This window comes from Pristis pectinata, chromosome 17 (genome assembly GCF_009764475.1).
Source record: "Pristis pectinata isolate sPriPec2 chromosome 17, sPriPec2.1.pri, whole genome shotgun sequence".
NCBI lineage: Eukaryota > Metazoa > Chordata > Chondrichthyes > Rhinopristiformes > Pristidae > Pristis > Pristis pectinata.
This window is the reverse complement of record NC_067421.1, coordinates 42162597-42180649: the sequence shown is the minus strand read 5'-3', so window position 1 is coordinate 42180649 and position 18053 is coordinate 42162597. Positions and strand designations below refer to the sequence as shown.

At 41.5% G+C, this 18053-nt stretch overlaps 1 protein-coding gene across 1 annotated transcript in view; it reads left to right on the top strand.

Annotated features, from left to right (window-relative positions):
- Window positions 1-18053, top strand: part of ep400 (E1A binding protein p400) — a 146007-nt gene that overhangs the window by 56207 nt on the left and 71747 nt on the right. The window contains 9 exon segments of the mRNA XM_052031815.1: window positions 1439-1555; window positions 1671-1876; window positions 1975-2152; window positions 3452-3588; window positions 6393-6562; window positions 7410-7584; window positions 9382-9518; window positions 16891-17077; window positions 17162-17331. Of these exon segments, the coding sequence (XP_051887775.1) occupies window positions 1439-1555; window positions 1671-1876; window positions 1975-2152; window positions 3452-3588; window positions 6393-6562; window positions 7410-7584; window positions 9382-9518; window positions 16891-17077; window positions 17162-17331 (1477 nt within the window).

Genomic DNA, 18053 nt, shown 5'->3' with positions numbered 1-18053 from the left:
AATGAAGAATAAGCTGCTGTCACCTTAACCTTCATTTCCTCACCTGAGGAAATTAGAGCTATGCCACCTGGGTAAATCAGGAAACAGCTAGTTCACATGAAGGATAGGAATCTGAAAATCCCTTCCCAGTAGTGTGGGGGCAGGCACAGTTGTGTAGCAGTTAGCGTAATGCTTTACAGTGCCAGCGACCAAGGTTCAATTCCGGCCACTGTCTGTAAGGAATTTGTACATTCTCCCCGTGTCTGCGTGGGCTTCCTCCGGGTGCTCCGGTTTCCTCCCACATTCCAAAGATGTGCAGTTTAGGAAGTTGTGGGCATGCTATGTTGGCGCCGGAAGTGTGGCAACACTTGCGGGCTGCCCCCAGAACACTACACAAAAGATGTATTTCACTGTGTTTCGACGTACATTTGACTAATAAAGAAATCTTCACAAGATCACAAGACAAGGGAGCAGAAGTAGGCCATTCGGCCCATCGAGTCTGCTCCAAAGAAAAGAAAGGGAAAAAGAAATGAGAAATGGGGGGAAAAAAGTCTGCTCCATGAGCTAAAAGGGAGAAAAAAAACTATTCCTTTCTAGCCCCAATTTCCGGCCTTATCCCCATATCCCTTGATACCTTGACTAATTAGATAGCTATCTATCTCCTCCTTAAACCCCCCCAATGATCGGGCCTCCACTGCTGTACGTGGCAACGAATTCCATAAATTCACTACCCTCTGGCTAAAGACATTTCTCCTCATCTCTGTTTTAAACCTGTACCCTCTAATTCTAAGATTGTGCCCTCTGGTCCTGGACTCACCCACCAAGGGAAACAGCTTGGCCAAATCTACTCTGTCCAGTCCTTTCAACATTCTAAATGTTTTCTATGAGGTTCCCTCTCATTCTTCTGTACTCCAGTGAGTGCAGTCCAAGAGCCGACAAACGCTCATCATATGTAAGCCCTTTCGTTCCTGGAATCATCCTCATAAATCTCCTCTGAACCCTCTCCAACATCAGCACATCCTTCCTAAGATAAGGGGCCCAAAACTGCACACAGTATTCCAAATGAGGCCTCACTAGTGCCCAGTAGAGCCTCATCAATACTTCCCTACTTTTATACACAATATCTCTCGAAATGTATGCCAACATAGCATTTGCTTTCCTTACTGTTGATCCGACCTGGTGGTTAACCTTTAGGGTATCCTGCATGAGTATCCCCAAGTCCTTTTATACTTCTGTACTTTGAATTTTCTCCCCTTCTAGATAAACTGAGGAATGAATGGAGTTGAGTTTGGTGGATTTTTGTTAATGTAAGGGAATTGAAGGAAATGGAGCTTAAGTGAGCAAATGAAGTTGGGGTAACAGCTGGGAGCTTATTGAAAGATGCAGCACCCCTGAGGGGCTGAATGGCCTTTTCCTTTTCCTGCGTTCTCTTGCAATTATTTTTTAAATTTGCCTGCAGCTGAAATGCCTCTGGAAGACCTTGTTCGACAATATGCTGGCGCTTATTCTGAAAACTTTGACTGGCCGGTTCCAGATTCTTCTGACAGCGAAGATGATGATTGTGAGGATGATGAAGGTATTTTGTACATCCAGTCAAGACAATATAACCTTGCACAGTGTAAATTCTTAATTGACGATAATTAATCTGCAAATGAAGATTAATAGAAACTGTCTGGATCTCTCTGTCTCAGAAATGGAAGAAGAGTTTACTGCTGAATTTGGCTGTCCGGAGCAAGAGGTGGCTATTGATTCCTTGCTGAGTGTTGACCAGTACAGGGTGGCAGAGAGACTGAATACCAATCCAGCTGAAGGGAGGAGACCAAGAAAGGACATCGCTGAAGTTTCTGCTGCTGCCGAACCTCTCCTGCCAAAGGGCATAGCTCGATATTCATCCTCGGTAATCCTTTTCTTTTGGTGTGCCTGTGCAATCAAAGTAGCTTTTTGGTGCAGTAATGTGTTTAGTGTACAGCCTAAAAACAATTTCCTTTTCTCCAGGTGAGGAATGCTGCCCCTTTCTTGCTTCATGGGACTCTCCGGGAATACCAGCAGATTGGTGTGGACTGGTTAGCTGCTCTGCATCGAAGAAAGTTAAATGGGATTTTGGCTGATGACTCGCGCTTAGGCAAGACTGTACAGATCATTGGTTTCCTAGCCCATCTTGCCTCAAATGAAGGTAAGATTGTTTCAAGCAGAGAAATGTAGAGGTCAGATCTGAATATTTTTGTGACTAGGTTGTAATTTGATTGAATTGACATTTAAACATTTTAAAAGCATGCATTTGTTTCAGAAGGTCAACGAAGCATCATGACCGAGATGTGATCGAGTGCAGTTTCTCTGGGACACTCTGCTTCTCTGTCTCAAGTCACTAAGTTTTGTGAATTTTCAGATGGAATTTAGTTATTTTTCTTTTTCTCCATTATTTTCAAGAAGGGCAGTCTGGTTCATTCCAGAGCCTTGTCTAATATTTAATTTTAATTCAACATTACTTAAACAGATTACTGGTCATTATCACATTGCTGGTTGTGGGAGCTTACTGGACAACAAGGACCACACATTAAGCACTTGGTTGGCTTCAGAAGTTTTTATTTTAAATAGAAAAGCAGAAAGTCATCTTGTGGTCAGGCAGTATCTGTGAAAATGGAAACATTTTGGGTTGATAAACTTTCATCAGAATACTTTTTTGAAATGTTTTCATTGAGAGTTTTAGGGATCCAAGTCTGCCAATGTGCAGATAGCAAGGTGCCAAAAGCAACAGGGAAGTAGCTGACCAGGGTATAGCTTTGTTTTGGTGATGTTGGCTAAGGGGCAAATGTTGACCACAACTACAGGGAGAAATCTCCAGTCCTTCAAATAGTGTCCATGCAAAGATGGGTGGAATCTACGTTCATCATCTCAGCCAGATCAGTGATTTCAGAACTATCCAGTGTGGCATTGCAAGTCTAAGCCAAGAGTATTTTGTGCTCGGGTCTGCCTCAGAGAGAAAAAAGAAAATTTACCATCATCTGTACCATCTTGATTTTCTCACCCATAACCAAAATGCATCCCTAGATTTGACCTTAAGTGGTTTTTAATCATCTTTCATTTACCTTGAAATAATAAATGCACATGTTCATGCATTAAATAATTCGCAAAGCAGACAGCAGATTGATCGGCATCTGAAAAGGAAGTTGGTTATTGGTGCATTTGTGATTATCTTTGGAACTTTTATTTCTTCTGAGAATATGCAGATTTTATTTTTCTTTATAACAGTTGTGTTTTATTTTGTGATTTGATTTAATTAGAAGTGATCCTTTAATATTCTTTAAAGCAGTCCTTTGTTTTAAAAATAAATCTGTGATTAGGCCTCAAGTAACACAAAACTATTAAACTAATGTAAGTGTATTGGTATAATTTAATTGGAGAAATTTTGAATTTATTCCATCTGTTGCACCCTGAAATTTTGATGTACTTTTGTCTATATTTTTGTCTTGAGGCATCTGGGGTCCACATTTGGTGGTAGTGCGAACTTGTAAAATGCTTAACTGGGAAATGGAATTCAAACGATGGTGTCCAGGACTCAAGATCATGATGTACTTTGGCACAAGGAAAGAACGCAGAGTCAAAAGGGAGGTAATGTTGTATTGAGTAACTTATTTCATTTACAACGACCAAATAAAACTTTTTTTTTACCCCTTTTAAGAAAGAGGAGGCTGATGAGTGACCATAAAATTAGGGAGGATTCTGAAGGATGGTTTCTTTTAAATTTATTATGGAATCTGGGCATTGACCACAGCTAATGCTTATTGCCCATTCCTGATTGTCCTTAAACTCTAAGATCATTTCAGGAGCCATTTAAGAGTTTGAAGTTGCATGTTGGCTGGACTGGGTAGGGATGGCTGGTTTCCATTCCTACAGGAGATTAATGAATTCCAGTTAGTTTTAACAACAGGTTGGTGGTTTGATTTCATCAACATCATCATTCTATTTCAAATAAATTTCAAATTCCCCATTTGCTATTGTGGGATTTGAACTCCTGTCTCTACATCAGTAGTCCAGGCCTCCACGTTGCTTGTTCAACAATTTAAACAATATGCTACCCTACTAGATGGTGGAATTGGGCTGAATGGCCTGTTTCATAGAGCACAATCCAGGATGTTGCCCGGATTGGAGGACTTTAGTTGTGGGGAGAAATTGGATAGGCTGGGTTTGTTTTCCCTGGAGCGAAGGAGGCTGAGGGGTGACCTCTTAGAGGTGTATAACATTAAAAGAGGCATAGATAGGGTAGAGCGTCAAAATCTTTTTCCCATGATGAGTATAGGTTTAAGGTGAGGGAAAGGAATTTTAAAGGGGATTTGAGTGGAAAGGTTGCTATCTGAAATGCACTGCCAGAGGAGGTGGTGGGAATCAGATTCAATCGATATGTTTATTTAGACAAGCACACAAGGTATAGAAGGATACGGACATGATGTGGGCAAATGGGATTACTGTAGTTGGGCAAAAAGTTTGGCATGAGCAAGTTGGGCCGAAGGGCCGTTTCTGTCTTGTGCAACTCTGAGTCTCATAACATTTAAGAAGTGTTTAGTTGAGTGCTTGAAACGCCGGGGCTTCAAAGGCAACAGGGCAAGTGCTGGAAAATGGAATTAGCGTAGGTAGGTACTTGATGGCTGGCAGATGAGGTAGGCTAAAGGGTCTGTTTCAATGCTGTATGATTTTGAAACTCATAGAATATTTATAACACAGAAGGGGCCATTCACCCTGTCAGTGTCCAGACAGGTCGATTTTAAAAACTTATTCAGTGTAACCCACCCTCTGCAGTACTCAGTGCAAAACCCTGCAAGTCCCAGCCCTTCAAGTCAACTTCCAAGTACTTCTTAAATGTGATGAGAGTTTTGGCCACCTCCACCTCTTTAGTCAGTGAGATCCAGACACCTACCACACTCTGGGATATGGGTGAAAATGTTTCTCATCATGTCCCCTCTAATCCTTCCATTGATTACTTTAAATCCATGACACTTCTGCTAATGGAAATAGCTTCTTATTTATCTGGGCATTTCATAATTTTATACACCATTTAAGTCTTTCCAAAGCTTCCTTTGCTCTAAAGAAAACAACCTTAGCTTACCCAATCTTTCATCCTGACTGCATCCTTCTAAACTTCCTTTTCACCTTATCTGGTGGAATCACTTTTTTTTTTGTGACCAGAATTGTGTTCAGTATTTCAGCTCTTGTCTAATATATACAATTCCAGCATAAGCTCTCTGATTTTTATATACTGTGTGTCTGTTAATAATGGAAAGCAACCTATAGGTCCTTTTCACCATCTTTATTGACTTGTCCTACTTCTAAGGATCTGCAGACTCCAGTAATATTCTGTTCTACGATACCTTTCAAAATCTTTCCATTCAATTGTGTATTCCCTTGCCTTATTACATCTCTCCAAATGCGCCTTGCACTCTTCTGAATTAAACTCCATTTGCCAGTTTCCTGCCCAGTTGATCAGACTATCTACATCTTCCTGCAGACTAATGTGTCCTCTACCTGTCATCCACGAGGCCAATTTTTGTATCACCCGCAATCATCTTTATTGTGTTCCTTGTGTTTAAATCTAAGTCATGAATGCATATTAAACAAGGGATTGAGTACTGAGCCCTGTTGACAACAGCCTCTAGTCTTAAATCCACACCTGCTTGATGAGGAAGATGTATTTGATGTAGTCTGCACAGATTTCAGTAATCCTTTAGACAAGATCCCACAAGGGAAGATGATCAAAAAGTAAAAAGCTCAGGAATCCAGAGATGTAACTTGCCCCTCAAATTATTTTCAACCATTATCCTTTACGTTCTACAAATGAGTCAGTTTTGGATGTAATTTGCTGCTTGTGTCATTAGCATACATTCTGTCCCCTCTTCCAGGTCACAATATAAATAGAAAATTATTTGAGGCACAAGAGTGATTTTTGTTTTTGAGCATTTTCCGGCTTGGGGATAAAATCGACTTAAGGACATCTGTAAAAGCGGAACCTATTTGTTTTAGGCAGCCTGTATTTCCAGCATTTTATCTTTTTGTTTTAGTTTTCCATCATTTGCAGTTTTTGTTTTAATTGCTATTGGCTTTTTGATCCTTGATAGGCCCCAGTCTTTCCTTGTTATTCCCCTGAAACTTATGTATTGTACTTCTGAAACATCTTCAGAATTCGTTTCATTTTATTTACTGTTTTTTTTCATGCCTTTGAGTTGTTTTCCTAATTTCCCTTTTAATTTCACTCCTGCCCTTTCTGTAATCTTTTGGGTTTCCTGCTATTCTGTATTATTGAGCCATTGCTGTAAATTTGCTCTGTCCTGCTCTTCATTTTGTATAAGTTTTTGATCTCTGTAAGGTGTAAAAGAATAAAAACTGGGAACCCACTTAGCCTGTTGTACGTTTCTTGTTTGCAGTGTTGGACGGAGCCCAACTCCTTCCATGTGTGTATCACCTCATATAAGCTGCTGTTAAAGGACATGCAAGCGTTCCGGAGGAAGCGATGGAAATATCTGATACTAGACGAGGTCCAGCAGCTTAGGAACACGACTGAGCGGCACTGGGAGGCCCTGTTCAATCTCAAGAGGTCTGGATCACATGTTTAATGCAACACAAGCTAATTTAAGCCCATTACTGTGATTGCAATCAAGTTTCGATGTAATGAAATGCATTTCTGATGACATATCTGCAAGTTTGTGTCTATCTCTGAAAGTAAAAAGAATATAAATTATTCTGGGCAGATTTATTATTGTGGTGTTTCAGATTAAATAATGATTGCAGAGGGTCTTTGTTCCCGATAGACTGATCAGACCATTTCCAGGTATATAAGGGTTCAATTATGAGAGTAAATTACATAAATTAGGTTTGTAAATCCTTTTGGGGGAGATAATGTATGCATTTTTAAATATATTTTTCATTTAGTACTGATTTGATACTGTAGGCTGATATAGTTTAAGAAGTGACTGTATGAGTTTCCTCCTGGTGCTCTGGTTTTCTCCCACATCCTGAAGATGTGTGGGTCGACAGGTTAATTGGCCACTGTAAATTGCCCCTAGCGTGTAGTTGAGTAGTAGAGTCTGTGGGGAGTTCATGTGGGAAAAATAAAAAAATGTGATTAATGTAGGATTAGTGTAAATAGGTGGTTGATGTTTGATGTGGGCTGAAGTTCCCATGCTGTATTTCTCTCTCTAATGGCTCAAGTCATTGGATAGGCTACTGAAGCTGAGTGCCCTGCGCTGCACCTGAATGGTCACTGGGTTGAGTTATTGACAGGGACTGGTCACCTGTCATCATACTGGAAAGTGGGAATAGAGAGGGAGAAATTTGAGGGTAACAAATGCACCTCTTTAGTGGATCAGCTGCAATTGGATATCATTCTGGTTTTATATTGGGGTACAAATGGATTGTTCAGCAACGTTTATTTTTAATTCTAGTCAACAGCGCTTGCTTTTGATTGGGACTCCTTTACAAAATACCCCAATGGAGCTCTGGACCATGATGCACTTCCTGCTGCCTGGAATTTCCAGATCTTACCTTGATTTCCCTGTGAAAGTAGGAACAGATGAAAATCAAGACTATTGCCACAAATTAGTGATAAGGATGCATAGGGTGAGTACAGTTTCTGTTTTAAGCAAACCAAACGATGTGGAGTGGGTGTGTGGGATATTGGTGGCCAGTCTGACAGTGGAAGATCCTGACGCTTCAAACAATGAGGGAACGTTCAGTGTTCTCTTCTTTCTGGAACATGGTTCAGAGCTGCGTTAGGAGTCAGGAGAGAGTATGCACCTTTCACCATAGTCAAAAGGTGTATTGTACGTAAATCCTATTGGGCGAGACCAGTTTCTTTACTACAGGAATTGTCAGGTCTATTGGCACACAGAACAATATGCAATGATATTCAGAAGGTCGAAAGCTGCAAAACACACAAGTTTTATCCATGTAATTTTATTGCTAGCATTCCATCTTATTCAAAAATGAATGGAATTTCCTTGTTATTCCTGATCCAGAAGGTTTTTAGGCAAAAAAACTTATGATTTATTTTTTGTTCTCTCGAGTGATTGGTTTTTAGTGAGTGTGTGCTGTTTTGCACACTGAATGTAAAATCATCCTGCCATTGGCCTTAAAACTTGTTTCCTTCGTATGTGATGATGATTTCATTGCCGCCCATGAAATTAATGTAGGACTGCTACTATTTAAGCTTATTGTTAGTGAGCACAGTGTATTACACACAAGTCAGATATTTTACAGAAGTATTCTGCAGGGGGATCACATGCACGTAACATATAATCTCTGGAAAATACAGATGAACAGTATGGGTATCGGATGCATAAAGTTTTGTGCTGCTGTGTTTCATGGTCAGTCCATCTAGATTAGAGGGCAGTGTGTGCTGCAAGTCATATTCTTCCTTTAATATGTATCTTCTGAGGTCAGAAGGCGCATGCCTCTTGATATATGCCTGCTGAAGTTAATACTAAGGAATTTGTTCACCATGAATCTCTCTGAATATTTGAATCGTAAGAGCCACATACAGCTCACTCATTGCAGTTTGACCACTCCTGCTGTAAAATACTTGGAGGACATAAGGTGTTGTGATGTAGAAACCATTATAAACAAAGCTAAACAATTAGTTCTTTAAGTTCCCTGGGTGGTTACTCAGCTGATTTCAGTGGCCTGCCATCAAATCTACACTGCTGTATTTTCACATGTTAATCTCCTTCCCTGTAAAATTAAGTTTACCCATCTAACTAAACATGTTCCTCTAATAGATATTTATGCATTTAGTGTGTCTGCCAATACTAATAATTTCAGATTATCTACCAATTCCCAAAACTTTGTTAACAAAGGGAATATTAATGAGAGAATTTTCAAGCGTTTCAGACAATTAGACATTACACTCTTTCCAGCATTCAGATTTTCTTCTCTCTCCTTTCTTTTATTTCAACTTTCATTCATCTTCTGCTGCTAACACTTGTTCTAAAAGTACCTTTAGTTATTTACTATCCTCTACCAACCTCTTTCTGCTGACAACGTCACTACTCTTGTCATTCAGTCTCCTATTTCCAACCTGGCACTTACTGCTCTTCCCCCTTTTTCTCTGGATTTTTAATGTTTCTTTTTAATCTCCAACTTGTCTCAGTTTTGATGAAAGCCTGAAACACACATTCTGTTTCTCTCTTCAGTGGTGTTGCTTGACCCGTTGAGTATTTCAGCATTTTCTGATTGCATTTCAGATTTCCAGCATCTGCAGAATTTTGCTTTTGAATTAATGCCTTTATAAAATGGGTGGCAATATTAGGCTGTTTGTTATGCATCAAGTTTTATAGTGTCCTCTCTGCTTTATATTTTAATTGTAAGGAGTAAGATGTTGCAAGTAGGATTTAAGAGTACTGTGGTCTTTAACTTTAGATGATTCAGCCATTCATCTTGCGGCGATCAAAGAGAGACGTGGAGAAGCAGCTGCCGAAGAAATATGAGCACATTCTGAAATGCTGCCTGTCAAAGAGGCAGAAGATCATGTATGAAGATGTCATGTTCCAGTCTAGGTAAGCAACAACTTTCATGAGATGCAAGATAGAAGCTGATGGTGAAATGGTCTTTGCTTTGTATTGGATTCACAAGTCAAAATCTGAGCTCAGCTGTGGCATTTTGCATTTGATGCAAAACGTTTTTAACGTAGAACTCGCTCAGGTTGGGCTAAATTTCCAACTGGGTGTTCTGTCACCTGCCCTCTTCGTAGATAGTGAGGGCCTAGTTTTATGGGTTGCCTAGCACTTACCCTGGGGTTCTTTCTTTGTGTGTGTGTCTGTGTGTGTGTGTACCTGTTGATAGTTTATAGAATTACAGAGAGAGTTCCACACCATCAAAATGTATTAGTCAAATAGCCTTGGTGGGATATTTCAACATACAGTGAGTGAACCTGTCATCTTTCTGACATTGGAATAAAGCAGGCTGCATTTACTGTTAGACCTGTGTACTCTATCTTCAAACTGGACCAAGGACAGTCTTGGTTAAATCTTGTCTCCTTTTTGATAATAGTAACGGTTGAGAGATCTTTCTAATTTTTGACTTGGGAGCAGAAAAATAGGGCTATTTGTTGAACTTTTAAAATTGACTTCTGTGCCAGAACTTGATTTCAGGCTGTTGGAGCTGATAACTTGAATTCTCCCTTAATATTGTACCCTGATTTCATTGAGAATAAATGTACTCGCCTTTGTTCCATGGGTAAGCAGTCCAAAGTCACACACTACATAGTGGTGCAGAATCATTGATAAAATATTTTGCTGTTGCTTACTGTTTTAAATATATACATTTTCTGAGCTTAGGGATAAAATACTTTGGTGAAATTTTAATGTACAATACCAGTTTGCAGTGATCTGGTTTGTTGATTTAAGTCTTCAGAAAGATTTTGCACCCAGTACCACTTAATATTTAAAAATAACTGTTTGGAAAATGTAAGTATTATAGACTGAATGAGGTTTGATGAGATGTCACAGCAAATTGCAGAGTTTTACATTTCAACTGTGCATGTAACAGTATCTCCTTCACTTCTGCTTCAGTGCTTGGCTTAGAACATTTATAGGCACCCATGAGAGTTCAGGTTACTGTTTACTCCCATAAAATGCAGTGTTTAGATAGAAATTGATGGTGGTTGTTGAGAAATTCTGGTGATGTCATCCTTGCATTTTGTGTGACTCTACAGAATGTACTTCCAGGTGTTACAGCTGGGTAGACTTACGGCTGTGATGCTCTGCTACTAAATTTTAAGGTTACTGATCAAGCAAGTCAGTGTGGAGATCAAGCAAGTCAGTGTGGAAATCAAGCTGATTATGACCATGTTTCAGTAGAAGCTTATGCTGTATATGGAAGCCATATGGTTTTCTGAGTGCACACCAACTTTAATCATGCTTCATTTGACAAGGTCCCTCATGGTAGGCTGGTCCAGAAGACTTAGTCACATGAGATCCACAGTAACTTGGTAAATTGTATCCAAAATTGCCTTAGTCATAAAGACAGAGGGTAGTGGTAGAGGGGTATTTTTCTGACTGGAGGTGTGTGATCAGTGGGTTCCACAAAGATCACTGCTGGAACCTTTGTTGTTTTAAATGTCCTTGTGTGATATTTAAAACATCATTAGCTACGGGTGAGGTGCCGGAGGACTGAAGGATAGCTAATGTTGTTTAAGAAAGACTCTAAGAATAAGCTAGGAAATTATAGGCCAGTGAGCCTGACATCATTCGTGCGTAAATTATTGGAAGGTATTCTAAGGGACAGGATATACAAGTCTTTGAATAGACAGGGCCTGATTAGGGATAGTCAACGTGGCTTTGTGCATCGTAGGTCATGTCTAACCAATCTTAGAGTTCTTCGAGGAGGTTACCAAGAAGGTCGATTAGTCAAAGGCAGTGGACGTTGTCTAGATGAACTTTAGCAAGGTCTTTGACAAAGTCCCACATGGGAGGCTGGTCCAGAGGTTAAGTCACTTGGCATTCAGGATGAGGTAGTGAATTGGATTCAACGTTGACTTAGCAGGAGAAGCCAGAGAGTGGTAGTAGATGGTTGTCTCTCTGACTGGAGGCCTGTGTCTAGTGGTGTGCCGCAGAGATCGGTGCTGGGTCCGTTGTTGTTTATCATAGAACCGTAGAACAATACAGCACAATCCAGGCCCTTTGGCCCACCATGTTGTGCCGCCCTTCAAACCACCTAAGACTATCTAACCCCTTCCTCCCACATATCCCTCTAACTTAAATTCCTCCATATGCTTATCTAACAATCTCTTGAACTTGTCCGATGTATCAGCCTCCACCATCACCCCAGGCAGCGCATTCCATGCACCAACCACTCTCTGGGTGAAAAACTTCCCTCTGACATCTCCCTTGAACTTCCCACCCATTACCTTAAAGCCATGTCCTCTTGTTTTGAGCAATGGTGCCCTGGGAAAGAGGCGCTGGCTGTCCACTCTATCTATTCCTCTTAATATCTTGTATACCTCTATCATGGCTCCCCTCATCCTCCTCCTCCTCTCCAATGAGAACAGCCCTAGCTCCTTTAGTCTCTCCTCATAATCCATACTCTCTAATCCAGGCAGCATCCTGGTAAATCTCCCCTGCACCCTTTCCAACGCCTCCACATCCTTCCTATGATGAGGCGACCAGAACTGGACACAGTACTCTAAGTGTGGCCTAACCAGAGTTTTATAAAGCTGCATCATCACTTCGCGACTCTTAAACTCAATCCCTCGACTTATGAAAGCTAACATCCCATAAGCATTCTTAACCACCCTATCTACCTGTGAGGCGACTTTCAGTGATCTGTGGATATGAACCCCCAGATCCCTCTGCTCCTTCACACTGCCCAAAATCCTGCCATTTACCTGGTACTCCGCCTTGGAGTTTGTCCTTCCAAAGTGTACCACCTCACACTTCTCTGAATTGAACTCCATCTGCCACTTGTCAGCCCAGCTCTGCATCCTATCAATATCCCTCTGCAAGCTTTGACAGCCCTCCACACTGTCCACAACACCACCAACCTTTGTGTCATCTGCAAACTTGCTAACCCAGCCTTCCACCCCCCTCATCTAAGTCGTTGATAAATATCACAAAAAGTAGAGGTCCCAGAACCAATCCCTGTGGGACACCACTAGTCACAGCCCTCCAATCTAAGTGCACTCCCTCCACCACAACCCTCTGCTTTCTACAGGCAAGCCAATTCTGAATCCACACGGCCAAGCCTCCCTGGATCCCTTGGCCTCTGACCTTCTGAAGAAGCCTACCATGCGGAACCTTGTCAAATGCCTTACTAAAATCCATGTAGACCACATCCACTGCACTACCCTCATCAATCTTCCTGGTCACTTCCTCAAAGAACCCTATCAGGCTTGTGAGGCAAGATCTTCCCTTCACAAAGCCATGCTGGCTGTCCCTAATCAGTCCACGATGCGCTAAATGCTCATTGATCCTATCTCTTAGAATCCTTTCTAACAGCTCACCTACCACAGACGTAAGGCTCACCGGCCTGTAATTCCCTGGACTATCCCTACTACCTTTTTTGAATAAGGGGACAACATTCGCCACCCTCCAATCCTCCGGTACCGTCCCTGTGGCCAGTGAGAACTCGATCCTAACCAACGGTTCAGCAATCTCCTCTGTCACCTCACGAAGCAGCCTGGGGAATATTCCATCAGGCCCCGGGGACTTATCAGTCCTAATATTTTCTAACAACTCCAACACATCCTCTCTCTTAATATCTACATACTGTAGAACATTACCCTCACCAACACTGTTCTCAGCATCATCAAGACCCCTCTCCTTGGTGAATACTGAAGAGAAGTATTCATTGAGAACCTCACCCACTTCCACAGCGTCCAGGCACATCCTCCCACCTTTGTCTTTAATCAGACGTACCTTTACCCTAGCCACCCTTCTGCTCTTTACGTACGAGAAAAAAGCCTTGGGATTCTCCTTAACCCTACTCGCCAAAGCCTTTTCATGTCCCCTTCTGGCTTTCCTCAGCCCTTTCTTAAATTCCTTCCTTGCTACTCTATATTCCTCACGAGCCCTGTCCGATCCTTGCTGCTTACACCTTATGTATGCTGCCTTCTTCTTCCTAACTACTTGTTCCACCTCTCTCGTCACCCACGGTTCCTTCACCCTACCATTCCTTCTCTGCCTCGTCAGGACAAATTTATCCCTAACATCCTGCAGAAGATCCCTGAACATCGACTACATCTCCATAGTACATTTCCCTTCAAAAATGTCAAACCAATTTACACTCCCAAGTTCTCGCCTTATAGCCTCATAATTCGCCTTTCCCCAGTTAAATATCTTCCTGTCCTCTTTGCTCCTATCCCTGTCCATGACAATTCTAAAGGTTATGGAGCAATGGTCACTGTCCCCCAAATGCACACCCACTGATAGAACTGCAACCTGTCCCGGTTCATTACCTAAAACTAGATCTAGTATGGCATTCCCTCTAGTCGGCCTGTCAACATACTGTGTCAGGAATCCGTCCTGGACACACTTAACAAACTGTGCCCCGTCTAAACCCTTGGCACTAAGTAGGTGCCAATCATCTATATTAATGATTTGGATGATAACGTGGTAAACTGGATCAGCAAGTTTGCTGATGACACCAAAATTGGGGGGCGTAGTGGACAGCAAAGAAGGCTATCAAAGCTTGTAGCATGATCTTCGCCAGCTGAGTAAATGGGCTCAATAATGGCAGATGGAATTTAATGCAGACAAGTGTGAGGTGATGCACTTTGGGAGGACAAACCAGGGTAAGACTTGCACAGTGAATGGTAGCGCACTCAGGTGTGCGGTAGAACAAAGGGACCTGGGAATACAGGTCCATTGTTCCTTGAAGGTGGTGTCACAGGTAGATAGGGTCATAAAGAGAACTTTTGGCACTTTGGCCTTCGTAAATCAGGGCATTGAGTACAGGAGTTGGGATGTTATGTTGAAGTTGTACAAGGGTGAGGCTGAATTTAGAGTATTGTGTGCAGTTCTGGTCACCAACCTACAGGAAAGGTATTAATAAGTTTGAAAGCGTGCAGAGAAAATTTACAAGGATTTTGCCAGGACTTGAGGACCTGAGTTATAGGGAAAGTTTGAATAGGTTAGCACTTTATTTCCTGCAGCACAGGAGAATGAGGGGAGATCTTATAGAGGTATACAAAATTATGAGGGGTATAGATAAGGTGAATGTATGCAGGCTTTTTCCCCTCAGGTTGGGTGAGACTAGAACTAGAGGTCATAGGTTTAGGGTGAAAGGTGAAATATTTAAGGGGAATCTGAGGGGGATCTTCTTCACTCAGGGTGGTGCGAATGTGGAACGAGCTGCCGGTGGAAATGGTAGGTATGGGTTCAATTGTAACATTTAAGAGAAGTTTGGATAGGTACGTGGATGGGAGCAGTTTGGAGGGATACGGTCCGGGTGCAGGGAGACGGGACTAGGCAGAAGATCAGGTGGCATCAACTAGATGGGCCAAAGGGCCTGTTTTTGTGCTGTATTACTCTATGACTCCATGTTTGTAATTGGTGGAGCTGTGGACAGCAGAAAAGGTAGAAATGTGAGGTGTTGTATTTTAGGAGGTCAAATGCATGAGGAAAGTATACAGTAAATGGCAGTACCCTTAGGAGCAGTGATATACAGAAGGATCTTTAGGTGCAAGTCCATCATTCCCTGAAAGTGGCAACACGAGTGGATAGGGTGGTAAAGAAGGTGTACGGCATACTTGCCTTTATCGCTCGGGGCATTGAGCATAAAAGTTGTGATGTCATGTTGCAGCTGCATAAAACTTTGGTTAGGCCACATTTGGAATGTTCTGTTCAGCCTATAGTGGTTGCCACACAATCTGAAGGATCTAGGTGCAGAAAAGGTTTATCAGGACGTTGTCTGGATTAGAGCGTATTGGCCAACAGGAGAGGTTGGAAAAATTTTGATTGTTTTCTCTGGGGTGTTGGAGGCTGAGAAGCTATTTGATAGAAGTATATAAAATTACAAGAGGCATAGAAGAGTCTTTTTTTTCTTGGGGTGGAAATGTTAAATTCTAGAGGGCATAGTTTAAGGTGAGAAGGGAGAAGTTTAAAGAAAGTTTGTGAAGCCAGATTTATTTACAGAGTGAGTTGAAGATGCTTGGAATGGGCTGCCAGGGGAAGTGGTGGAAGCAGATACGATAGTGATGGTTAAGAGGCATTTAGACAGATGCATGAACAGGCAGGGAATGGAGGGGTACAGACCACGTGCAGGGATTAATTTAATTTGGCATTATGGTTAGCACAGACATGGTGAGCCGAAGGACTTGTTCCTGTACCTGCTTTTCTATGATTTGTGCCCACAGTTGTTGGTCCATGTCTTTGTAGGTTGAAGTATTGAAAGTTTCTGCCTTCTACATTTTCAGTTTGAGTTCCAGATCCAGACATTTTTTTCCCAACTCCCATGAAGTCATACTGCACAGGAAGAGCCGACCAGGTCTATGCTGGCCATTGTACCTATCCATGCTAATCACATTTACTAACACTTGGTTCGTAGCCTACTGTGCCTTGGTGATTCAAGTACTCGTCCAGGTGCTGCTTAAATGTTGTGGGAGTACCTGCTCTCCACCCTCAGATCCCCTTTAAATCTTCTGCTCCTCACCTTAAGCCTTTGACTTCTAGTCTTAGATATGACTGCCAAATTTTTTCCCCCCCCCGTCTATGCTTTCATAATTTTGCATACCTCTATCAGGTCACCTCTCAGCCTCTTCTGCGCCAAGGAAAACAAGCCCAGCCTATCTGGTCTCTGCCAATAATTGAGACATTCCATCTCAGTCAACATATAGGTGAATCTCATCTGCACCCTTGCTATTCTTCCTTTCCAATCCTTCCTAGACCCCACTGATCCTAACAATTAACTTAACTCTATTCCCATTAGTTACTGACCTCCCTGCTTTAATCTGTCCAGGCTTCTTATAATTCTCAAATAAATCTTCTCTCGGTCTCCTTTGTTTCAAAGAAAATAACCCCCAGTCGAGCCAATCTCTCATAACTGTATGTCTCCAGCTCTAGCAGTGTTCTCCTAGATCTCCTCTGCAACCTTCCCAATGGTATCACATCCTTCAATGTGGTGAACAGAATGATATTCCAATTCTCTAGCTGTGACCTAACTAGTGCATTCCATCATTTTAATGAAATCTCTATCCTTGGTGAACTTCTTGTAAGTTTCAGGTTGCAAGTAGTAACTAGCTTTACTGTTTTTCAAACTTGCTTTGGATCTGCAACTATTTGTACTGCCTGGTGTTTCAAAATTGCAGACTAGCTGGAAACCAGGATAGCTTCATATAACAATGTTAATTGAGAAATCTGACTCCTTTTCTGTTTTGGATTGATAGTGTCTGATTGTGTGATGATAAGCTTAAAAACTTTGCCTGACCAACAGCACAACGGAAGCCCTGCGGTCTCGCCATTTTGTTAGTGTTCTCAACCTCCTGATGCAGCTGCGGAGGATATGCAATCACCCCAACCTGAAATGTCCCAGGGCTGTCTGTTCGGCGTATGTTTTCAAAGCACTACAGTATTCCATTGCATCTCTAGTGTTGAAAACGCTTGAATATGATCCTTGGAAAGTAAGTGCTCAAATTATTTTTCTTCCTTTTTTTTCCATGGTCGTCAGTAGATATCGTGAAAAAAAATTTTACTTTTATTTTTAGAATGTAGACTTGTCTGCCTTCAATCTAGCTGGGATTGAAAATAAACTGTCTCGACATGAGACTGAGACAGTCATGCCCAAGCGGAAGGTGACGAGGAAACTTATTGAAGAAATCTACAACTCGCCAGATCTTCCACCTAGACCCAGACCTGTTAAAGTGAAAGTCAGCAAGTAGGTACCCTAATGTCGTACTGATACCTCTTAATAGTACAATGTTGCAGTGAAGTAGTTCTGATTAATATCCAGGCAGTAAATTCAGAAATTCATTGGTTCAAACTGTGGCTTTTGAAGTGATGTAATCACAGAAGGATTTATTTATCTGTTTTCAAGATGGATTAAAGCTCGTCAAGGATTTTCCATTAACGTGATCAGTGAGATTAAAACATATTTCAATGAAGCAAGTCCAGGCTTTTAAAATGATTTAACCAATTCTGTATGAACTACTCTGGCTGATATCAAATGCACTTTATCTACTTCTCTTTGAGAGAGAAAGTTTTCTAATCTTTGGTTCCCTTTTATTACTTTACACAAGTGGTATGGTTTGGATGATTTATTTATTCATTGGATATGGATGTCACTGGCTGGGCTATTTATTGCTCTGCCATAATGGCCACTGAGTGGAGGGCTTGCTGGACCATTTCAGGTGTAAGCCCAGATTTGCATATGTGCTAAACTGGGTAAGGACAGAAGGTATCCTTTCCAACCACATAACTGAACTAGGTGTGGTTTTACAACAGTCCAATCATTTCATAGTCACCATTACTAATAGCAGCTTCTGATTCCAGATTTCATGTACACTAATTATAATTAATGTGCTTATTCTGGACTGGTGTGGATATGCTGACAAAAATCCTGTAATTTTCCAAGGAAAGTGATTGTTGGTTGATGTATTG